This window comes from Fringilla coelebs, assembly GCF_963513975.1.
Source record: "Fringilla coelebs genome assembly, chromosome: 1".
In the NCBI taxonomy this organism is placed as follows: domain Eukaryota; kingdom Metazoa; phylum Chordata; class Aves; order Passeriformes; family Fringillidae; genus Fringilla; species Fringilla coelebs.
Genome location: NC_140028.1, coordinates 51,789,253 through 51,815,755, shown reverse-complemented (window position 1 = coordinate 51,815,755; position 26,503 = coordinate 51,789,253). Strand labels below are relative to the sequence as shown.

The 26,503-nt window shown below is 37.9% G+C and overlaps 1 protein-coding gene across 10 annotated transcripts in view; it reads right to left on the bottom strand.

The window, feature by feature from the left end:
- The window catches only part of PTPRM (protein tyrosine phosphatase receptor type M), a 437,545-nt gene that overhangs the window by 329,973 nt on the left and 81,069 nt on the right, over positions 1-26,503 (bottom strand). For all 10 annotated transcript variants that reach the window (XM_084219928.1, XM_084219932.1, XM_084219926.1 and 7 more), the window contains exon 2: positions 10,329-10,451. In XM_084219928.1, coding sequence (XP_084076054.1) covers positions 10,329-10,451 — 123 coding nt within the window. The remainder of the gene's footprint in view (positions 1-10,328; positions 10,452-26,503) is intronic.

Genomic DNA, 26,503 nt, shown 5'->3' with positions numbered 1-26,503 from the left:
ATTTAGTCTGAACCATAATACTATAGAGAATATATCAGCTCAGAGTTGGAGACATTTCCAATACATTCAGGCTTGAAGAGGAGATAAGAATGATGAAACTGCAGGGGAGGCTGGACCAAGTTAATTAACACAGATGTGTACCTTTAGAGAAATACTGATACCCTGCTGGTGCTGTGGAGTGGTGAAGACTACACCTAATACAAATCTGGTTTTTACACGTAGAAATACTAATAATTGACTTTATCTATCCAAGGTGCACATGCTAATGGCTTTTTCTTTTTTTTTAAACTTTGCTTCTTTACAGACTAGCACAGAAGTTAAAATTACCTGTTTAAATGCTTTATTTTAACTTAAACATACAACTGGATGTAGACACACTAAAACATAGATAATTTAAATTCAAGAGGCACTACAACACATCCTGGCAAAATATAGCTTTTTGTTGCTGTACCTAAAATAATAATTAAATTCTTACTAATTATACAATTGTTATTACTGCTATACAAAAAAAGCATGGAAAAAATCTGCCACGCACACATAAAGCTGTTTCCATTTTGCAAGCCAAGTAAGTAAAATGCCTGAATTGAAATTTCTCCAAACAACTTTCTGCCTTCACAAATGTGCCTCACACTAAAATTAAACATGGCAAGAACACCATAGCACACGTAACACCTAAATGTGATTGCTGAAAGATGTAACACATCTTTTTATACATGGTATATCCATTTATTCCACTGTAAATTTGGAAGCTATGGGCTGCCTTATATTTTACATAGCACACTGTGCACTCATGAAGGAAACCTGATGCTGTTGCGGATCAAGTTTAATCCAGAACATGACGAATTCTTTGTTTCTGACATATAATCATTTCCACAGCTACTACACACTGAGCTTCCGAAACACGGGCAACATCTTCACCTTGTCCTGCCTGATGCTTTTCAGACTAATCAGTTCCCAGAGGCACTAGCTCAAGAGCAGGTGCACAATATCCAAGCGATCTCCCCAAACAGGACCCTCATCAATTATCATCCTGTATCTTCCTAAGGTGTTTCATTTAATGTGTGGCTGCTTAATAAGGAAACCTCATAAGGAAATGCCAAGAAAAGCATCAAGTTTTACATCCCTTTCCTCAGGTGCCCTACCAGCTCCTACAGAAGCACCCTTCCTTGTCTGGGATACAGACAAGCCCAGAATCCTCCTCTGAAAGCCTGTCCTCTCCTTCAGTTTCTTCTTGGGACACCACTTGTAAGAAATCTTGATGCCACCCTTTTAATCAGCCCTTTCCTAAGGTGTGAGAACCGCTGTGTATGTGCTGTCTGCCACTCAAACAGTAATTTCCTTTGATTTCTACTGACTGAAAACTGCTAAAACACTTTACACATAAAAGCCTGGACCAGTCTTTGCTTTCTGTTTTCCTCCCAGAGCCTTCTGAAATGCCTGACAAATGTAAATTTCTCTTCTACAGATTCATTTCTACAACAGCCCACGTGCAGAAAGAGGGCTACTGACCAACTTAGGTTCTCATCATTTCCTTGCACCTTTAAGCTATGAACGTAAAAAAGCTTCAGAAAGAAGCATCTCTGAACTCCTTTGAGCAGTGGTCTTATCACACAGGCCTGGCATAAAAGAAATTTGCCCCTAGCAAATTTCCATTCCCTTCCTTTCTTTTGTAGCTCTCAACATATAAGTAAGGGAATACATTAAGGATCATCCCATTTTAACTGTGTCTTTGATCTATTTCTTGTGTAACTGCAGGAGAGAGCCATGCTGGGAAGAACAACACCTGAGCTGCACATGCATCAGGCACTGGGAGACCCCCCTTCATGACACTGGGACTCACATGGGGCTCCAGCAGAAACCAGAATGACACAAGAGTTGACTGGGACATCTAGAACAGGTAACCCCTGTAAAAGCCCAGGGGAATCAGGAAGTCAAATCTGGCAGAAGGATGTTCCTCCCCTCTAAGTCATGGGAAAAGTGAAATGGTAAAAATTTAAACAGACATATTGGAACTTAATGCAAAATCACAATACATGGATCTACTGGTGAGAAAAGTACATCTGTGGCTTCCATGTTCAGTACACATGAACACATGTGTACTGAAAAGTTTTTTTAAAATCTGTTACACATGAGAAGCACAAAACTGTGATCAATTGCTTGCAATTATCACAAATATTTGATGTTATTAGCTGCTGCAACATTATGACTTGGATAATTACCTGCACCTGCTTTCTCATTAAATGACTGTGTACATCATTACATTTTCAATGAGGTCCAGACAGCTTCCTTTTTTTTCCTTTGTGCTACTGAAAAGCAGTTGATTGGAAATGTGACTTCTAGATAGAGAAAGCATTATGTCAGCTAGTGAGGGAAATAAGTATATTTCTTTAACACTGAGAAAAAAGTACTGAGCTCTTTAATTCAGTTCATGAAGTTCATGTAATTGCTTCTTCCCTGGCTCTTAAGTTCTGCAAATGACTATAAAGGATTAAGACTTTGTCTGAAATTCTAGGAAATCAAATAGCTTCAGTGAGCAGAAGACTTACATATAAAATAAAAACCAATCCATCCACTCTGGACTAACGTATCTCTGCTGCCACATTTCCCACATGCAAACTCCCACATGACTTCCCTCAGCTTGGGAGCAGAAGTGAAGACATCTGGGGGCATTTGAAGCCACATGCAGCATTTAAAAACCTCTGCCTCAAATCAGTGACCTTTTGGCCTCTCCTATAACAGTCACAACTAGACCTGCTAACAACACACTATCAGTTTCAATGCATGCCAACAAATTAAGTGCTGTCAAAGGGTGTGAAAAACCTCCCATAAATCTAATCAAAACAAGAAATTCCACTTAAAAAAATATTCCCTAAAAATTTGTAACATTTACTGTCCTTAAGAGGAGCCATGGAGTCTGTCTCCAGCTCACTGGCATTTTCACTATGCCTATGACTATGATCTTGTCATATAGAAAAACTGTTTTAAAAGATAAACTACTAGCTTGGGTAACAACTGACTTAGGCCCTGAAATGGAGGCAGTCACGTTCCACACTTTAAAGCCTGCAGATGCAAGGAAAGGTTTTGATCCACTCTTTATTAGTTTCTAAAGGGCAGGATGGATGAGAAGAAATCTAATGGGATAAGCATGAGAATGAAAGAAAAGCCCTGAAGACTGCAAGAAATTAAGAGGCTTTTTTTCCAGTAGATTAATTACTAAACTAGAAAAAGCTTATTTAGGACTATTCTGATTATTCTCCTTTCTCTTGATCTTGCAATGCAGTGAGTGCAGCTCCTACAGGAGCATCTTCAGACTCGCTGTTTATTCATGGGCTTTTTACTGGCCACAGCTTTGCTCGAACTGGTAAAGTATTTTCATTCCTCAACAGAAAACAGCCAGGCAAACAAGCACAAAAATTGTATTGGTACTTTATACAAGTCTGCTAAAACTGGAGCAGAAACTGCAGTGGTTTCAGTAAGACACCATGGCAGGGTGCAGTAACATGCCTTCAGCATAGACTGAGTCCCTAGGGAGCCTTACACTAAAGATGTGCTACTTGGTTTATATTACCACAGTCTCAAACTACCTAGACTAGAGCATCCTGAGGCATGGCTTGGGCATATCCCCAGGAAAGAGAATTCTCCATGTGGTCTGTTTCAAACCAAGAGTCCTTACCAGAAGTAACCTCATTCTTCTCTTCCAGACAATATTCCACTTCAAAAATGCCAGTTCACCCCAAGGTATTGTAAAAACATATGTTTTTACCGGCTTTACAACATGAAGCACTTGTCTCTCTCCTGTTGGGATCCTCTTTAACTTCCTCTCTCCTGTTGGAATACTCCTACTTCATCTGAATGAACTCATCATGAGGAGTCCAGGAAGAAAAAACAATCACACAAACAAAACCCCAGCTATTCAGAATACTTCTATTTTAAATTTAGCAGGGAAATCTAAAACTACATTCTGATTCACTTAATCAGCAGGATAGTGTCTGGCACTATGGGTGGAAGGAGAGGGAGACTGGGTTTCTGACGTGTAACAAAAAAGAACTTTCTTATCTCAAAAGTTTTTCCTGTCAAGAAATCCATTTCAAACCCAGCTCCAGTGTCTAGCTCATTATGTTAGTTGCTTCTCAGCATATATGATGGCAGATGTTAGATATAACCTCAGCAGGAAACATGTAATCTCAGCAAGGTAAATGAATTAGGTTAGAGGACTTGCTTAGCACTCCGTGGCACTACATGGTGCTACTCAGAACTACCCTCAGCAGTCAACTTTACCTTCCAGGTTGCTTTGAGAATACTCTGGTTTAACAAGAAGTGACTTCCCAGATCTTTCACGTAGTTTCTGCCTGTCTTCTACAGAAGAGGATAGTTCCTCAAACATTAAAAACTGCTATAATTTATTGCATCATCCTATTTCAGATAAACATCTTGAACAAATTTTTATCAGCTACTGGTGCTTTTAATATGGCGTCTCCTGCTAACTTCTGTGACTTGGAGTATGTTCTGCAATTTTGCACTCAAATATGAGATGATTGATGGAATGAATAAGAAAACAAGAAACAAGAAAACAAGAAAATCTGTAACTGTCCTGAAGTTACAGATATGAACACTACAGAAAGCATGTTACTTCAAATGAAAATCTGCAAATCAGTCATCTATGTTAGGTATTATTACTTCATAAATCATACTTTTCATATTCAAAATCATTTGTTCTAAAATGTGCAAACTAAAAGTCATATATGAGAACATCTACAACACAGGGTTAAGTATATCACTAGCACTAATCTGAAAGCTTAGGCATGCAGGCAAGATACACTACAATAATTTGCCTACTTTACCTACTATGCAACCTAGGAACATTGTCCATCAATGATTCAGAAAGAGGGATTCTGATGCTAATTAATCTACTTCCCCTTGCAAGAATGATAGATGCTCACTATTTGTAACAAACCCAGAACTTGTGCCAGGTGCTGAAATCTCTTAAGTCAGGTCAGAAGTTACAAAAATGATCCATACAACAAGCAATACCTCAGACATAGCTGGTGACATCTTTCTTGTTGTTGAACAGACCTGTTAAGTACAGCTCAGTAAGTCTTTAGGTGTGTTTTTAAAGTAGCCAACCCCTCCAGTGCTGGCACGGTAGCCATGGCAGCACAGAGCTGCCCTGGCTCCCTGCTCAGGTGGTTTGCTCTGTGTGACCTCCATGCTGCTCCATATTAGCAGCAACTGGTGTTAACTTACACAGTTAATTGGAAGCCGGAGCTGCTTGCCAAAAGGCATGTCCTTAATGGCTGCAGCTATTACCTGGGTGTGCAATAAAATAACATGCTGCTCTTCCAGGTCTAGAAAATTCTATGAAAAAATTTAACTTTAACACAGTGAGCAAGCTGCAACTCCCACACCTTGATAGTACTTTATATTATCCCTAGATAGCATTCAAATGAATTAAAAATGCAGCTATTTAAAGTAATATGGGGGAAATGGGACTGAGTAAGAATTGTATTTCATTTTTTTTCAATATGAATGCAAACAGGAGTATCCCTGCTAATATACAACAAAAATGCAATGCAGTGCTAAAATGTGCTTAATGATAAAGTACAATATCAAAGAATGATAATTTTACACAGTAAAACATTGCAGTTGGCTTGAACTCACACTTGCAGACTGATCACTTTATCTGTCCTTTAAAATGGATCACAACTCTTCTATGCACAATTAAACAACAATGTACATTTTTCACACAAACTACTTCACATTCCATAACAATAAATACTCCTCTGAATCACTGCCTTGTTTGTAGAATATCTGCTAGCTCTGCATGTCTGGTTACTAGGTATCAAAAGGCCATTTTAAACAATAATACAAGCATTATAAGCATCTTCTGCAGACACTGCATAGGCATTAAGCAACAGTACATATTCAGAATACAAATAAGCATAGTAGGCCATTCAAAATATCACATATAGCCATGAAAATCATATGTTATCACTGCAAATAGCACAAACAGAATTCTCATCCTGGCTTTGACCAGCACTGTATTAAACAGAGAAATCTTCATTACACGAAGCATTCTTTCAACACAGTGAATGGTAGCCTGCGAAGATTTGATTTATATTTGGGTTTGAACTCTTTAAAATGAATGAAGGGCTGATGCCAGTGACTTGTAAATGCAGTGACATCCCCTCAGAGATATCAAACCAACCACTGCATCAAATAAAAATGATACTACTGTCCTTTAGAAATCAGCTGGAACTGGGACACACCATAGAAAGATTCTACACAACTGAAACAGTGTTTCATAAAAAAATACATGAACATGAACAGAAATTATATCCAGTAAATGACAAATCACAGAAGACTCCTGACAATATTTCTATTCCTTGGAGTAATCAGTAAAATTCTAATTGCATCACTGCCAGTAATGACTTACTGTAGCAGTATCTGAACTAACACAACACACTCAAGTATCTCAAAAAAACCCCAAAACAACCTCTTTCCTTGAGACACAGTCCTTCAGGAACATCCTGCTCCAGTGATCCCACAGGCCACAGGTCCTACAATAAAATTTGCCCCTGTGTGGACTCCTCTGCATGGGCTTCAGCTTCATTCAGGAAATCTCCACCTTTTCTTGGTGTGGGGTCATGCACAGGCTGCAGGTGGATGTCTGCTCTACCATGGACCCCCATGGGCTGCAGGGGCACAGCTGCCTCACCACGGGCTGCAGGGGAATCTCAGCTCCACTGCCTGGAGCACCTCCTCCTCCTCCTTCAGCACTGATTGGAATGTCTGCAGGGCTGTTTCTCTCACATATTCTCACTTCTCTCTCTGACAGCTGCTGCCCAATGGCTTCTACCCTTTCCTAAACATTCTACCTGAGAGGTGCTCCAGGAGCTCAGCTGTGCCCAGTGGTAGGTCCAGTGGCTGTGCTCAGATGTGTCCAGGACAGGGCATCCCTGACCTCTTCTCACAGAGGCCACTCCTCAGCTCACACCTTGCCAATAGAGCTTGGGCATATTCTTCTGAAGACATTTTTATTGGGCTACAACTAGAGGGCTCACAGTTAGCTGTAATTGTAAATCTGTATTACATAAACACATTAATACCAAACTGCTGTAACTGTTCCATAGGATAATGCAAGATGGCATTAACAATGACTAAGTGTTTCTGTAATTACAGCTGTGAACACTATTTTAAGCACACATTCTTGGAACAAAAAGACAAGGAGAAGACAGGCTGAGAAATGGGAAGAGCCGCTCTTCCAAACAGCATTTACTCCATCTGACTCACAGGACACTTAAAACAGAAGAGCAGTGGATTAACAACATTCATTTAATTCATTTGAATACATACAGTAATTCATACATCTCCTTACTTTTTGGGTCTATTTAACACAATTTGAGATTAATACTGACACATCAAAAGCCATGCGCACATTTATCAAAGAAATTAGAACACCAGCACCCTAACTTTAGTGGTATCTTCCTATTTCTGTGCTACCATAACAATCCAACAGAGGTTGAAGACCACCATAAGAAACACTTCTGGGATTTTTTTCCATTATTACCTTTGATACAGTTAAGTAATTTTCATCTAAAACAAGATCTCAAATATTCACAAACATGTAAACTGTGTGTACGTTAAAGCATGCACACATACAAATAAATATTAGATGACATTTTGTACCACTGAAGTAACATATCAAGCCAAAGTATTTATCTGTCTGAAGTGCAGCTGTGCTCTCAACACTCTCATGTGGATTAAAAGAACTCAAAAGCCGTAACTTGTGTGCTTCCCCCTGATTGCCACGAAATTATAAAAAAAATTATATATCGACATCAACTCACTCACTGGAGCATGCTGCCTGAAATTAGGAATGTTATGTGCATTAATTTTTTCTTCTGACAAGGGAGTACAGAACTGAGAGTTCTTGTTTCAGTCTAGTATTACAACATTGTTGCATAAAGCATTTTGCTTTCAAGCCAAGAATTCCCCACAAACCATTAATTTAAGATGTTCTATTCATTATCATCTGAAGTTATTTCTTCCTAAATATGTAGCTCAGAAACTGCTGACAAACTACTTGAAATCATTTTTTAAGTGTATCATATAACCCTCTGGCTAAGGCTAACTGAAAACTAATTAAAATCATTAAGATGATTTGAACAAGAACAAGAAGAAACTGTCTAGATGAAATTATGAGGAAAAATTAGATACCACTTGACTAAATCGTGCCATTAGACACAGTGCTTCTCATTTGCAAAAAAATGAGCATTTCTTTCCCTCTCAAAGGGGTTTTTGACCTTTTAAGGCACCAATATCCTCAACCCTCCTAAGACTAACTCATTCATCTTCTGACCCAATGCTCCAAAAGAATATTTCTCTTCCTTTATGGGCAGAAATAAAACTCCCTAAACTGTAAATAGAAGTTGTTATCAAATAAAATAGATTTTTACTAGCTCATCGGAACATTATTTCAGACTTCTGATAAAAACGCAAGAAGATAAATAAGAAACAAGTTGTATGACATCTGATAAATAAAATGACATGTGTCATTTTCCTTCTATGGACATGCCAGTCCCTAGACTAGAATCCTGCCACTGAGAAAAGAAAACCAAAAAATCTTCAAGCCTGTGGTCATCAGAGAACAGAACATAGATTTAAATCTTTTCTATCTGCCAAGAAGACTGAACATCACATACCAACAATTGCTTTCACAAAGTGGGGAGAGTAATGAATGAAATTTGGAATAGGAAGAGAATTCCAGTGGTGTGACTGAAGAAAAGAATGCCTATCTTGTACCATGAGCCAAGATGGCTGATAAACTATGTCTGCTGTCTCCAATTTGAGCAACAGTATCAAGCACTAATGAAACAGAGTTCAGAAAATGTTTAGCAGTATATGTCAAGACCACTGGGTGAAAGCCAGTTTAAAAAGGAATTTGAAAGAACATCCTTTATCTAGGTTGATGAACTTAATCTAGCATGATGATCCAAATGCCAGAACTTAGATAAACTGAACATCCATCTGGAATTTGAGAGTCTTGCATTTGCCAGAGGAAACAAAGTGTAAAAGGTACTTCATGAACTTTAGATGTCATCCACAACTCAGGGTGACACTGGCAAATCTAGAGTGAAGAACACAAGTGAATGATACCTAAGGCTGATTGTGCATATCATACATTAGCACATTTAATGCTACACTAATAACAAGGGCATATGTTCAGGTTTTGTTTATAGTGTCCCTTCTAAAGATTCACTTTGTCTATTTCCTAACTCCCTCACTCAAAAATGGGGGAGGAACACTTTCTCAAAAACAACAACTTTGGAAGAGATTTTATATAAACACTTAAGTACATTATGGGTCCTTTAAAGACCTCATTGAAAGGGATGTGTAATACTGGGACATTCATCTGCAATGCTTTTAAGTGTTAGGGATATATTTATACTAAGTTATGAGACTAATTCAGAAGAAGTCCCACAATGCTACAACCAGTGATTTTATCTAATGGTCTTTTGGTTTTGCAAACAGGTGATAATAGTCACTTGAAGCTCAGTCTATAAAAGCCAAAGAAGATGCTGAGCTGGGCTGCAGGCAATCATACCCCAGGAAATGGAGATCAGTACATAGGGGGAAGTCTTAACATGCCTAGTTAAAAACTAGAAAAAAGAACAACTGGTCAATTTTTAGGCTAGTGAACAGTTGAAAACCAGTGGCCAGATTGTACATATTTCTGTGGGTGAACTACCAAGGCAATGACTACATTACTAGAGTGAGTTTGTAGTTCAGCAGAATGCACAGGTTGCTGCTATGGAACAAGGTCCGACTCCATGCAGTGCAAAAAATACATTAAATAATAGTATCACAACTATCTTTTAAATTCAGAGCATAATATTGAGATCCTTTGTTTTGGGATACCTTTGCTTTTTCAGTCAGCTCTTCTTCTCAATCTTTTTATAAGAGATTTTGATTATTATATCTTTTAATGAAAATACCTAAGACTATCTTCCTTTTCTCACTTACTAAGCCCTGTCTGCCTGTTTCTAGTACTACTGCAGATTCATTTTTCATGTCACCCTTCTGTTTTCTTTTGGCCTTCCCCAATAACACCAAGTTTCTATTTTTTCTTTCAAACCTTTATACTCCCCACACAACAAAGCAAAACCATTGATTTGCAAAATATTCCTCATAGAAATCATCTGGAAAATCTAAGTATTCCACTTAACCAGACTCAGATGAAGCAGCATTTTAAGAACAGTACTGCTAATAAACACCGGACAAACTGATAACCTAATGTTGAAAAGGAAAAAAGCAAAATAAAGACGAACCCGATGGCATCCCTTGACCTGAGGACGGCTTCATCGGCGCATTCACCTGATCCCAGTTGAGATCATCATCATCTGACTGACTGTAGCCACAGGAACTCAGAGGCTCATCAAAAGTGCAGCACCCTGTTAAACAGAAAGGTAAAAATTAAGGCAGGCAGGTAACAGGTTATGAATCTCCAATTAACAACTGCAACATCATTCAATGCAGGCTGTGTCATTTTTAAACATATTTTAATACAAATTATTTCTATTTACTAATCCTCACTTTCTGAGAGGGCATAAAATTTCTTCTCATGAAAACAAAATCCTAAGGGTAAAAAAGAACAAAATTTAGAACTCAGACAAATTTTCTCTTATGATCCAATGCCCAGGTATCAAAAACAAAATAGCAAAGTAACAGCAGTAAAAATCAGAATATTAAAAGACTGCAGGATTAACATTCTTCAGGGAATGCCCAAGGACCTACATTTTAGAAGAAAACTCTTAGGGGGGGAAAATCAGCTTTCCTTCCTGCATCTTGGTTTCCAAGTAAGGGAAAACCCAGGTGCTCCCAGGTGTGCTGCACTGCAAACAGGTACCAGCATGGCTGTTCATGGGATCAGTGCCTCTGGCACAACACAGCACATCTACCTCAAAATGTCAATCTATACTCAGTCTCACAATCTCTGAAAGAAAACAGTATTGTTTCCTGTTTTTCTCTCACTCTCTTCTAAGTAAATTAGAAGTGAGTAACATGGTATAAAAGCTCATACTCTCTCAAGCTGGGGTAGGGAAAAAATTATTGTCCCAAATTTAGAAAAATGGAGTTTAACATTATCCAGAAGAAAACAGAAACACTTTTCTTTTTTTTGTGTGGTACAGAGGAAACTTCAGCTTTTTTATACTGTTGTCATCTAACAGGAGACTAACACAGGGATACAAATCCTGTTTTATTTGATGTTTCACTCCAGCAAAGAATGACATCTTTCCTATTTTGGAAAATAAATATCTCTAGTCAGAGATATTTCTGTCCATATTAAAGGAAATTCTCCAGATGTTCAAACAAAACTAAACTTTAGAGCTATTCATCATCTTTGCTATCTGTCCAAAGGCACAGTAGGCTTAGCCTTGCCAAGTCAGATTAAAACAGGAAACAGACAAAATCTAGCTTAAAAATGACTTTTAAAATCTGAATTTTCCTAGAGCACTATTAATGGCATTACAGAATATCATATTGTCCCATTTTCACTAGGATGGAATTAATTTCTTCCCAGGGCTTAAAACCACAACACTTATCAAAAAGTAGAAGACAAAATTCCAGTACACCTGACAAACCCAACTAAAGTCCAGCCTTCCTAATAACTAGTCCAAGTGTATATTTGAGATTCATAGCAAGAACTTTGCAAGCATATAATCTTCAGCAGGTATTTATTTTATATGCAATCACCGAGAAATTTAATTTTTTTCTTCTCTTAATCATGAGAACATTACATTGGCCTTTACAGACATACCATGTTTGCCCTGCCCTCAAATACAGGTCATCCTGTACTAGAACTAGACTCTGTTCTAAAATATCTTTCTATAGGAAGGCTCCAATACATCTAAGTGTATGAGGGAAATCGGTGCATCTGGAAACTGCTTTTTTCTGCACAAATTTAAGTGCTAAAGTTTAATTAGATAATCCAATGGGAACAGAAAACCCATTAAAAAACCTCATAACTCCAAATTCCAACATTTTGCCTCAATGTTAACATGAGATAGTCACTCTCTCTCTCTCCTGAAGTCAAAAAAATTCAGAAATACATGAGATTTTTATAGAGTATATTAAATAACATCTGCAGCATTTCCAGAGGGAGGGCTTAGAAATTTAGGCAGCCATTTACACATTTTTTCTAGTATTTGAATTACTTGCATAAATATATTACTTCAAACTTTATAAAATACACCACAAGCTAAGTTTCACACACACAAGCTGAACATCAACTTTAACAGATATATTTGTTTATTTTTATAAAAATAAAAAAGAAAGGTAGTTTCCTTGCCAAAGTACTGCTAATGATAATAGGACGTAATTTTAAACACCAAGTTGTGCAGTCTGCAGTGTAGTCAAGCTTGGCAAAAAATATATACTCAAATGGAAGTTGGCATAAATCAGGGTTTACAATTCAAAACAGGACCAATGAATTTATGGAATAGCTCCCACACTTTATTACATCAAACATATCTCTAGTGATAAGAGGACAAAATAGTATAAAGTGTTTTCTTCCTCATTTCCAGAAGCCCAGCCAAGCACTGCAAAATATCCAATATTGGGGAAAAGGCAAGATTTGTGATTACAGATGGTTAAAGCTTTCTACCATTCTCATGAATTAGGAAGATGTCAGAAACGTGGATAAACAGAATGACATTTCTATTTGTATAGAACATTTGCCTCTCAACACGGGATCCTTTCTCACTGCTTGTTGTTCTTCATGTCTCTTGCAAGTCTATGGCTAAATCATACTCTCAGCGTTTCTTTTTCCATCTTTGCCATTTACATCCTGTGTTGTATTGCTATTACTATAACTTCATCAAAATGGGTATCAAATCTTCATGTCAGCTACAGGAAGAGTTTTAAAAAACTTCTGAACTCCTTCAATTCCTAAGTGCCTTCCACCCCCAACTAATAAAGGAAGTTCAGCAAGTACCATTAGGTGTAATCAAGCTGTACAGTCACCTATCCAGAGAACTGACCAGCATACATTAGATCAATAACAGCCCAGATGTCAAGCCATGTTTCTTTCCACAGTGAGACATTGAGGATAAAGATGAATACTAATAAAGGCTTTGCACAGCCATGGGTTTTTGTGAAGTCTTTTGCAGATTAAAATAGCATACATGGCATATATAGGTGTTGGAAGTAAAGGCAAGCTTGTAACACAGAACATCTTAGTGGAAGAAAACAAACAACAAAAAACCACCTAAGCCAAATCAGCCAAGAAACAATTACTGTAAATTAAGAGCCATCAAAGATCCTAGTGACTTACAACCAAGTCCTGGAGCTCTGCCTCTCACATTTGACCATATTACAAGATGAGGTTCTTCAGAAATGGGTCATTAACTTTTGAGAAACACCTATATTTGCCTCTGCTGAAGTCCTCCTGACTGCAACTGCACTGCTTTGTCTGTTATCTAGTCATGCTTCTCTTACTGTACAAGGTTTCCAGCTCTTGAAATGGACCCATGGTATGTATCAACAAGGACTGGTAAAATCTGAGCAATTATCAGGTCTTTAATGTATCTCATCACTGAGCTGTTTTGAAAGATGAGCCACTGCCAAGACAGGCCGCTGTTTATAATCCACCAGCTCACTTGAGAAATCTGCTCCGTTTTTGCTACTAGAATTGATAATAATAATCAAAATACATATTGGCTGTTACACAGTTTAATCAAGCAAAACAATTTCCCTGTCTGTTATACTGACATCACAGTTTGGATGGCCAAACTGTATTTTAAAGGATGAACTCTATGCTGACTAAAATATTTATAAGTAAAACAGAAGATACATATCCCATTAAGATTCTTTGGCTTGTGCTGCATTTTACAGATATTTTTGGATTCCCAAGAGGAGCTGAATTGACAAATGCACAAGATGCAACCCAGTCTATTTCAGCCTATGGTTCTTTCAACTGCAATTATCCATTTAACCATCATGAACCCAGTTCAATATAACTATGCCATTGTCTGAATGTAGTCCTTTTTGAATGCTTCAATTTTAGCTGGCTAAATTACTTCAGATCTTGAAAATTTTATGAGCTTAAACAATGAATATAATTTAAGATGAAAGCAACCAATTAAAGTAAAAGGGATAAAGAATGCACTATATTTTTCCTAATTTGAATAAATTTTTATTCAAACTGTTTTGTGTTTTACAGACTCTTGACATCTGTTAGGAAGCATTCTCAAAGACTACCTTAGCAAACAGTAGGATACTACAAATCCTTTAAGTGACAAAAAGTAACATAGGAAAAAAGCTCAAATTAAGATGGACACTGCTTTATTTCTGTTGATTTGATATAATACTTCAGAAATCTCAGATCAATATATACCTTCCATTAAAAATTTGCTGCCAAATGTACAAGTGCTAAAACTAGTAAAATTCTTATGAGTGTCAGTGCTAGCACCAGAAGAGAACATAAGTGCATACCAGAACTGATGCAACAGCCCTGCTTTGGGGTAAAATCAATTTTTTCTTTGCAGCAAAGCCCTATGGCTTCTGATCTGCCACAGTACCATGAATTCTGTTGCAGAATACGTGCACCCAGAAGATAAATTTACTAAATCCCCCATTTTCCTAGTATTCTCCTTTATCTCATTTTAAAAGTGTTCTGAATTCTGCTGTCTCTGTTATTTTTGGTTTCGTACTGGAAATGGGGTTATGTCAATTAACTCTAAGTGCAATGTAGCTATACTTTGAAATAAAAATTAAAATGTTGATATCTGATCTGAAAGCTGGGATGCCTAGACCACATTTCCTATCAGGAGCCATGGATATTGCAGGGAAAGATTAATCTCCTACTAGGCAATTTATCTTCCCATTCTGTCTACAGCAAAGAAGTCTCTGCCCAAACCAACTCCTCAGCCAACTGCATTCCCTCCTGTCCTCATGAACATGCCTGCACCCAAGAGCAATGGACCAAGCACATTACCAGGACAACATAAAAAGGCAAATGAAAACTGAAATAACTAAAAAACCATGACAAACTACAGTTGTTACGATTGTGAATGTGTCAGTTATCCTCAAGGGCTACTGCTCAGGACAATCATCCTATCTAGACACTCTCATGACAATAGAAAGTGATCTGAGAAACACAGCACTAGGAAAATAGGATCCTGTGCCCCTAAGCTGACAAACCACCCCAACAGAGAATAACCAATTTCTCCTTTGGGAGAAGATAAGGAGTCATAAAGAGGAAAATAATCCATTCTCAATTATAAACTCACTAACAGAGAAAGCAATAGTGGGAATAAATGTAAAATTTTTAACCTTAAAAAAAACATTAACTTCTGCCTGTAAACCTGTACCAAGGTCTGGTCTGCTGTATAGTTTTTATTATAGATGGGGTGATGTCAGAAATTGCCTAGTTCAAAACCATTTGCTTCACTGAAATCAATAAATGGTTGAGCCAATAAAGGTTCATGCAAACTAACTTCAGCTAGGTAAATGGATGGTTTAAAGAACTTATTAGAAACTGAGCATAGCAGTGTGCTGGATTCTACTTTGTGTGTAGATAGATTCTCATTTTAAAAAAAAACTCTACCTGCCCTTTCAAAAGTGTTACAGTATTACATGTTGAAAGGGCCTTCCAGACATGCTAGCTCAGAGATAGCCAGTAAAATAAACTGTTCTCTGTGTGCCTCCAAAGCACACACAGAGATGCCATGTATCCGCAGCGACATACATGCACCAAAAATTCTTATCCAGGATTTACAAGCAAGCTTTCAACAGTGGGCAGTCTGTTTTAAAACTGAACATTTATTTTCTCTCAAAATACACCAAGGTTTGTTGTTTGGTTTTTTTTCCTGACCAAAGGCAAATGTTCAGAGCTCTAAAATAATTCTGTAATCTATATTACTGGTCAGGGAGCCTGAAAATCCATGTGCTGCATAAAGTTGATCTCATTTAAAACAGTATCTACCTTCTGTCAAGTCTACGTATGCATAGGGGTGAGAGAGAAGAGCAAAAGGAAACAGACTTTACAACTAGAGATTTTTTTCTGATTGCGGCTGTGCTCAGAATGGGTTTGGAGGAAGGTAGAGAGAATAGAAGAATTGTCTGGGAAAATCTCATGAGCCAGAACAAAGATCATGAGGTAAAAGCATGTATTTAGGACCTAAGAAAGTGTGATATTAATTCTGTCCCTAAGGATAAAACCAGATAAAAAATTATATAAAACCGTGCTAAGACTTGTGGAGAAGGTGGTACAAGAATGCTAGAGAATTCCAAATTTATGGACACAATCCCAGCAGTATTACAGGTGATAAAATTACAGCATCCCCAAAAAAACAATTCAGAGAAACACTCAAAGCTGTTATTTAAGAGTCTTCAAAACCTTGCCACACAGTCACAAAACATTTTAAGTTGTTCTCTCTGTTCTCCCTCCACTCACCTGACAGAAACTGAAAAAACATAAATGCTGCCAAAAATGTTTCAGTTTATGTTTATTTACAGGATAATGTAACAAAGTTGAATTTTACGGAAAGCATATTATCACTTCTAATTTCTCCCAGAAAGCTGCCCGCACTTAGGCAAATAAAATGGTTTTTTAACAATTACCTCTTCCTAATAGATACTGAGAATAATTCAAAATTTGGGTTCCTGGACTTTACTGAAAAGCCCTGAAAAAAGCTCCCTCTCAGCATGTGCATTTAAACTCCTTTGAGTTTACCAAAACAGAAAAAGAAACCACTCACCAAAGCAAGACAATTAATAAAGGCTCTTAAAATAAAGATCTTCCATCTTGTGTAAGCAAATACAATCCATGTATTTGTGTCATTTTTATATCAGTGAGTATTTATGAGGCCCATGGGAAAATGGGTGCACATTAATATTCTATGAGCAAACTTATTTCTGGCATTATTTAATGGCGGGGTGTTCGATTTCTCAATATTGGTGATAGCTTTTCTTAATATATGGCATCAATTATAGGGGCAAGTGCACATACATGCTCACATACACAAATTGTAGCCCTGCTGAAGTTGTCATTAGTTAGGACATCTACCAAGAGAAATATCTGAGTGTTCAGTCCCATAAAGAACAAGCAGGATTATGCAGAAAAGTATTATGGAGCCCCTGTTTTGAGAAGTGCTATTGAAACAAGGATATTTGCAGAAGTCATCAGATTTTATGCTTTAGTTAAAGGGAGGATATCATGCTGGGTGTTAAAACTAACAGCTATTCTCTCAGTTTGACATGAGTTAAGAGTAAGAGACACCTTGTGTGAATGACTGCTATGGATAAATTTCAGTGGCTGTTGGGGGGAGGGGATTGGTGGGATTTTTTTGTTTGTTTTTTTATTGGTATATGTATGGCTGTCCTTTTAAATTACTATTTTAACGCTCAAATAAAAATCTAGATTAGGGAACTTACTTTATAAATGCATGTCATTATAACTTTCTTTAAAAAGCCTTACCAAAAAAAAGCTCCATGTGAGAAGTACTTTGGAAAGAATTTACAAGAACAACTAAAAGTCCAATTTGTAACATCAGAGGTGTATACACCTTATTAAAAAGATGACACTGGGCATACCAGTTGCAAAAGGGACACAGGTGATTTACATTTTTATTGGAGTTGAGTAAATGTGATGAAACTCTGGACTGTGGTCAAAACCACTATAAAAATGAATAAATAAAAGGCGGATTTCCCATATGTTTTGCATTTTGTTTATCACAAATACATGACAAAAATGTGCTTCAAAATGCAAAAAATCTCTTGCATAAACAGCCTGAAACATTTCAGCATAAAGCTTTGACCTACAAATAGCTAACAAAAGGAACCTTCTTCACATACTTAAAACAGAATTAAAAATTCAAGTTATGTTCTGGCAGTGGAATAAGCCTACTGAGAAAAACAAAAAATGCAACTGCACATCTATCTCATATAGTTTATACCACAGGATTTATTTAATTTATTTTTATAGCTACCACCCAGGACTGCACAGAACCCCTTTATTAAACATGTAAAAGCATTCAGTCAATCCTGGCTGGCAAAGAAAGCGGATGCTATGGAACAGAGATATGGGAGAAATTTTTTACCCATTTACTTCAAATGGAGACTAGTAAGGACGTGATCAGGAGGGTGGGATGCACACAGTGAATTCACATATGCAGAAGGCAACAATTAGGCATACTTTCATTTGCCACCATGCAGCACCTCTCCAAGGATTTGAAACGACACCTCTGTTTTGGAAATCTACAGTAAAACCCACAAGGATGTTTCTGTAGTCTTTTCTAGGGAAGAAAAGGAAGAGGGGCAATTTTCAGTGCATCCCTGGACCACACTGCCCCTCCCAACTGCAACTTTGAAGCAGCAGTCTGCAGCACTTCACCTTCCTGTCAGCTGAGGGACAAAGCACATACCATAGGGATCTCTCTTCCACTCAGCATCTATTTGTGATTTCTTAGACTGGTAACAGATGCTGCCCCTATTAATTTAATTATTATGTAGAACGCCGCTAACCTTTTCTCATTTAGATTTTATTGCAATTTTATCTTCACTTCTCTTTTCAGTATACTGAGGAGAGGTCTATCACCAAAATATGCCCAAGCATGTGCAGATGCAATGCAAGAGAAACATCTAAACACAGATAGAAATGGCTAATTTGATTTCACTCTTTCTTGGTCTCATTTGCTCCTACAGAGCTACCAAGGCCTAAAGGCAAAATCTGAAATTGTTTCCTTAGGTGAAGTGCTACCCTAACAAAGGGTAAACTCAAGAACCACTCACCAGTAATCTCTCAATATGGTGTTTATGAGGGATGTAAACAGCTCTGCTGATCTGTCCAAGATAAGCAAATTCCAAAAAATAAGACAGCTGTCTACTTTCAGTAGTTTCATATTAATTCCACTTTTTTAACTGATTATCCTCAAAACTGCTTAGTCCTTTTCATTTCACCTCACCGAAGCATCCCAGCATCTTTATAACTCACTAAAACAGCACAGTAGAGCTGCCCCAGAAAGATTCATCCAGGGAAGGGGAGAGATGAGGAAGGAAAGGCATTTGGAAAGCACCACAAAACTGTACAAGTGGAAAACAATACAGAACTGCACGGGTGATATTCAAGAAAAAATCATGTATAATGGAAAGTCTGAAGCAAAATAAAATGCAATTCAGGAGGAAGGAAAAAACAGGGTGGGAGATCTACTCTTTTTTTCCATCCCAGCTGGGAGGAAGAGCCTGGCAGCCAAATTCTATCATAATACAGGGTCTGCTCATCCCAACACTCTATTTAAAACACAGTATAACCTAAGAAACATACAATCATCAAGACTGTCATTATGAGACCACACCAGACCATTTCTCTCTAACATCTGTTCAGGAAACACCATATTAGATTTTCAGTTTGCCATGAAGACAAACCTTTTCATGCTACATCCATCCTAGGGGCCTAGGGAAATACAGCCTAATAAAAGACAGTCAAAACACCTTTTCCACACCAGCCTGCCAGCCATTCAACTCACAAAGCCATTAAATTCCTGATCCCAGGAGAACCTGTTTTTCACTAAGGCACTTCTTAGTAACTTCAAAAAACAGCATTTCTTTCTTAAAATTACTAAAATCCAGCACCTTCATTCTTAGTTAGAAATTGTGCTATTCAATTCCCTCCACAAAGCTTTTCCCCATGTTATAAAGGATAGGCAGCAATGAATGGGTATGAATGAAGGTAAACATAAGTAACACACTGAGCAGCCACTGTTCTTTTGTCTATGGTTGTGCCAAGAGCCACACAAGTTTTCACCAAACAAACAGTGATCAGCTGCACTTCATGCTATGAGACTATGAAAAAAAGGACTATGTTGCTTCAACACATTTATCATGTAAATTTACAATTCAGATTGAGCCAAAGGAGACTTGTTCTGACTGAACAGCCCAAACCAAAGCGTTACCTCCCAGGCCAATGTGGCTTAGTTCATTCCTAGTCTTCCAGCATTAGGTAAATGGACACACACTGACAAACAATCCTTATGTTCTTGCAGACTAATCAAAACCTGTGATATTTTATATTACTTTAACTACTGTCTAACAACTGTATCTGTTAACAGCACAGATTATATCTGAATAAAAAGCAAATAAGAAGCTACATTCTGATTTTAAAGCACAATCTAATATTTTTCAAAAATAAAGTGGTTTTTTTCTAAATACAAGAGTGTAGAACAGTTCAAAGTCTTGATTAGGTAAAAGCCATCTCTAAGGCAGTGGACCCACTGCAAACTTTAAGATACCATAACTTAACTTCTATTACAGATAGAATATCCTCAAGGGTAGCCCCAAGACTAATTTCTCCCCCAGATTTCACAGCCTTTACAGGCAGTAAATAGTGCCTCTGAAGCTATCAGATAGCAGGACTGAAGACAACCTGTTTTATCAAAATCCAATTTTGATAGCTGAGAGATTAACTATTATTTCATCCTACTATCAGGACATTCTGAGCTGAGTAATTTTTTGGGTTTGCTTTTTTTTCCTCCCTTGATCTTGTCAAAAAACTACTATAACATGCTATTTATCTCTATATAAAGGGATTTCTTTGAGAAACCTGACAGCATTCTTCTCATCTGCCAGTTGAGCTTTTAAAATGTATCTTCACCTTTAAACTCTTCAAGCTAAAAAACACAAGTGTACTTGAAGCTCAATCATTCTCCCTGGTGCTATACTCATTTTTAATGAGCCTCTTGTCTTTACGTCTCCCAACAGACTCCACAAAGCAATCTCAGGTGCTGTGAAACCAATGCTTGATGCTTCTCCAAACCTCTGTCTTTTTGAGCCTGAAATCTTCCTGCTAAACCCATATGGGACTGATGGGCCATTTCAGTCAAACCCAATTTCACTTATTTATCACAAGCCTCTACTTAGAAACTCTGCTGTGGATTGCTTGTAGACACAATCTGTTTCCAGCTTTGAACTTTAAAAAGGATTTAAACCGTCAATCTCATATCATTATAAATCCAACATGCATTACTTGTCTATTGATTGTGAGAAAATAAAAGTTTGAAGCTTGATTTCAGGGCTAATCTTTCCATTTGCTTGATGAGTTCTGCAGTTGTTAGCGAATACTTAATGCATCCTGTTATACTACAGCATATTAAGCTCAAATGAAAAATACAGACTATTTACAACACAGCTCTAGCTTTAAGTAAAGAACAAAGGCAGTGTTAGCTTTGCTAGTCCCAAGAGGTTTTTCAGCTATGCCACAATTAAAAACAGAAAAAAACCCTAAACACTTCTATATACTAATAATGTTCAGATGAATTTTATAAATCTTCTGCCCCATATATCAGAAGTTTATATTCTACTTCATCAATGGTAGAGCAAAATAAAAAATAGAACACATTGGTACTCATTCTTTTCCTTATTAAACAACTTTACTAATGGTATTTTTTCCCTATAAACTTTGAGTGGAATCATTTATCATCTAATTAAACAAGCTGTTTATGTTCTGACTTCTAATGTGTGCACTGAGACATCTGAGAACAAATGCCATGAAAGAATTTTACGTAGATCCAACTTTAAATCAGACACTGAAGCCCCTGCAGCCCCTGTCTTGGCTGCTGACTCAAGAACCCTGACACTCTTCCTTCCTTCTTTCCTTCCTTCTTATCTGTGGGTTTTCCTTCAGGTGAGAAAGGCTGTTACTCTTTTTGGTTTTCTTCTTAAAGTCCCTGTGTATGTATTTTCCATGCAGGGACTGTGAAGTGCTGCAGACTTTAGTTCTGTGATAGAAGCATTACTTCTACAATCATTGATACAGCTCTACTGGATCAATAGTTCAGGAAAATATTCATCTTGGTATTAGTTACTGCTGTCATTACGAGTCTGTGACTGGATGAAGGAGAGCAGGACCTCCACCTGGAGGTTTTTACCTGTGCTGCCCTGTGAATTAACCTGCAGGAGGTGACACAGTGATGAAGCAGTCAAAAACCTCTAGCAGGCAACTTCATCACACGGGTAATTAGCTCACTACATCAATAATGCCTCCAGTCATTAGGAGCGCTAAGGCTGAATCCCAGGTCTGCTTGCTAAATTCAGATTGCACAACAGGCTTTAACTGTGCTACAGGTATAAATAACTTTCTATTTTTAAATGTAGTTAGCTACTGCTTTTTTTCCCTTGGTTTTAGTTATTATCTCTTGCAGTAAATTATACTTTATTTCATTCATCACATTTTCAGAAGGAAAAGAATTCATTAATTTTAGAAACCTCTGGTATTTTCATAAAATCTCATCAGCTACAAGAAAGACCCACATTTGACACTGCTGAAAACATTACTGCAGCAACACTGACATGCCCAAGCGTAGATGACCCAAGGAGCAAACTCCTGAACCTCCCACACAGCAGAATAGGGCACTATCACTACACTACCCAGATAAAATAATTACTTTCAATTCTTGCCTATGAGAGGATTAAGTCAGTAGTAAACTCACTTAAAATTGTACTGTAACAAAAAGAAAAACTGGGGCCATATAAATTTCAATCTAATTTCCAACCTTGCTGAAACCATGTCAGGTCTGTGTGTGAGTGACTGCAATCACCTGAGTATGAGCAAGTCCAAAAAACTGTCAGGCTGATTAAAATTCTTTTTTGCTTTCCACTAATTTGTGTTCCATGCCTGATGAAATGGATGTTTTTTCCAGGTTGCAATGCTGGAACAAGCATCTCTGATCTTTTGTGAAAAACATCTGATATTCCTGGGACACCAGTATGTTACATTAGGATGCTAATGCCCTCTCAGCTGCCAAAGTTTGCTTCAGGATACGGATAAAAAATAAAAATAGCTAAGTGCATGCTCATGTCTCCAAACAGTATAGATCAGGATAGTGTCATTGATTTATGACAGATGAGGCTAGCTCAGAGGTTTTAGGCTCAATTACTTGAAAGTACTGATATAATATTACTATTACTTGTTATATATGGTATATATACATACATTTTATGCATATTTTCAAGTATCTCTCTTGATTTACCTTTAATTATTAGCCATTAAAACACTTGAGCTTTCAGAGCAATTTTCACATTTTTTCAAATGCATCTTACTTAAACATTTAAAAATCTTGATGGAAGTTGTACTTGGTCTCTGAATCTGAAGTAGCAAATAGGTCTAAAGATTTAAACAGATGGTAAGAATTGTGTGTCAAGTGACAACAACCAAATAGTTCCTGAGTATCTGTAAGGCTGGAGACTGCACAACCATCATGGGCAATTTGTGGCAGACTTGTGTCACATCTTTCAGTTTCCTGACGTTCAGAGGGAACCTCCTGTGTTCCAGGCTGTGCCCATTGCCTCTGCTCCTGCCACTGGGCACCACTGAATAGAGAGAGCCTGGCTCTGTCCTCTTTGCACCATCCCCTCAGGTATTTATAGACATTTACAAGCTCCACCCGAGCCTTCTCTTCTCCAGGCTGTGCAGTTCCAGCACTCTCAGCCTTTTATTGTAGAGACACATACTCCAGTCCACCATCTTTGTGGCCCTTCACTGATGTTCTTCGGTATATTCATGTCTCTCTTGTACTGGGGAGCCTAGAACTGGGCCTAGCACTCCAGGTTTGGCCTCACCAGTGCTGAGCAAAGAGGAAGGATCACCACCCCAGCCTGGCTGGGAATAGTCCTCCTAATGCAGCCCAGGATACCACTGGCCTTGGCGGCAAGGGCCTGCTGTTGGCCCAGGGTCAGCCCGGTGCTCACCTTGATCCACAGGGCCTTTGTCGTACGGCCGCCGTCCAGCTGCTCAGATGCCAGCCGGGACTGATGTCTGGGATAATTCCTCCCCAGGTGCAAGACTTTGCATTTTGCTGAACAGTTCTTTAGTGTATCAGCCAGCCCTTCCAGTTTTGTGTCACCTGCAAACTCGCTGAGGGTGTGCTCTGCCCCCTCAGCCAGAAGGTGCCGAACAGGACAGGGCCCTCGAGTCTGTCGCCAGTCACCAGCCTCCAGCTGAGACTACGTGCCGCTGACTATCCCCCTTTGGGCCTGGCTGCTCACACAGTTTTCTGCCTGCCCACTGTCTGCTCATTCAGCTTATACTCATCAGTTTCTCTGAGAGTTACTGCAGTCAAGATGGACAATATCTGGTGGTCTCATCTATCAGGCCAGCCACTTCATCATAGCTGGTCACTAAGCTGGTCAAGAAGGTCATCGTGTTGGTCACTTCCCCTTGGTGAGTTCATGCTAACTCCTCCTGATCTTCTTGTCCTTCAAATGCCTGAAAATGGTTTCCAGAATTAGTTGTTCCATCACCTTCTGAGGTGAGGATGACCTGCTTGTTGTTTCCTCGATCCTTTTACTTGCTCTTTTTGACAATTGTTTTCCTCTAGTTCTCAGGCACCTCTCCCAGTTGCCATGATCTTTGAAAGGTTATGAAGAATGGCCTTGTAATAACATCACCAGCTCTCTCTCATGCATCCCATTAGGTCCCCAGGTACCAAAAGAACATCCACTTAACTCTCCAATTTTTCCAAAAATTAATTTACTTTAGTCTCAGCCTGAATTTGTTTAGTCTTTCAGACTTCTTTTTAATAGAGGCCTGCCTCAATTATTAAACAGCAGTTCTCTACAGCATGTTTCCAAACCTAGCTCAAATCTTGTAAATACAACTTGCTGAATAGTCTAGATTAAAGCAATTTCAAAGGTGTGCTTCCCAAGACTTAATGGTTCAGAGTAGTTCTTCTTCTGCACTTCCCTGAGTTTGTGGTCATTCATGAATTGAGATGTTGCATGAGCTAGATCAAGCATTCCAATGACACAGTAATAATGCCAAGTGTTTCTCTGTTTCAGATACTTCTAATCACGCATCACAAAGCATGGTTTCCATGTCTTTCTCAATCACTGTCTCCTTGATAACATTTCTTGAGGCTGGAGGCATGTCTTCATTTTTGTGTCAGAACATCCATTTCCACCTTACTAGATGACAGCTCTCCTCTGATCACTACTTACCGTGGCACTAAACCTGCTGTCATCCGCATGCTTTTATCGGTAATGACTCTCTATCTCTTCCTCATCAGTAATAAAAAGGTTAAACACCATCAGATTTAAAATTAATCCTCACAGGACTTCCACATACTCCACACTGATTACCTATTAACCATTTTTCTAAAAGACATTTGATGTATGCTGATGATTCTGTACCATTCCAATTTCTAAATCAACGTGTCACATGGCACCAAATCAAACATTTTACAAATATTAAATGTCACATATCTCTGAAAAGTTAAATTTGTTCGCTCAAAACATCACGTTCTCCTGAGAAAAGATTCATCTCTCAGAACTTTATACTGAGTGAAATTACCCAATGAAGAATTACAGGTATGTAACACAGTTTATTCCCAGGCAGCCATGCTACTATGCACCAAATTAATGTCTGTTTGACAGACTTGGTCATCCTGTTCACCCCCTTAATGCTTTGTCTTACAAATTTTAAACAATTCCTAACTTACTTTTTAATACACACCTATATCTCTTTCCTCCACTTCCCCTCCATTTTGTAACCTATTTTACTTCTCCTCCTGTCTTAATAAGCATACACCAAACAATTCTATTATTGCAATTAGTAATATTCTGCATATATTTTCTTCTACTTCTTCCAAATCCATATTAGTTCTGTTTCCAGAAGTAATTGCCAATGAATTCTGAGAAAGAAATGTCTTATTCTCACGATAAACAAGCACACCAACATAGCTTCACAGTTTTATGATGCTGGTATGCAAACTGCCAACAGCAGTAGGGACAATACCAAACGATTCCTAATCTATAAAGGAGTTCTAAATTCTGAAGCTAGCAAAGGATCTTTCAAAGATCTATTCTTTCTCAAAAAAATAAACAAGCAAACAAACCAGAAGACCCCAAGCCTGAAACAGAAAAACAGAAAGCCAGACTTTTTTATATAGAACCTACCACTCCAAAACATCCCAGGAAATTATCATATAAAGCCATACACTCAGAGTGATGCAAAACAACCACCTATTCCAGAAAGTATCCTCACCATCAGTGAAGTCACTGCTCTTTTTAAATAGTTCCACTAAGATGGATTGAGACTTTCAGGAACACACATGCCTTTTCACACAATTTGTTTTATTCACAATGGTAAAAAAATTGTGACATAACTCACCTGTGGCATGAATTGATTAGCAGTGTTCTGGGAAATCTGGTATTTTATTTAGAAAGGCATTGATTTGCAAACAATAGGGCTAAAGAAACAGCTAAACCAAACTAAATAAAGGACTAAACAAATGCTCATGGAGACAGGGAATTCTGTGCATGAGAACTTTCTGGATAAAAATTCATGTTAAGTTTTTGTTCTTTAAAATTTAGATGAGTACTTGGAAGATGAATGGCCAGTTTCATTGTTTTTAATAGTTTCTATACCTTAGAAGGTTATTTTATTGATGTAAAATTTAAACCATGGTTGACAAAATGCACCTCTGCTTCTCCACAGTTGTGAAAATACTAC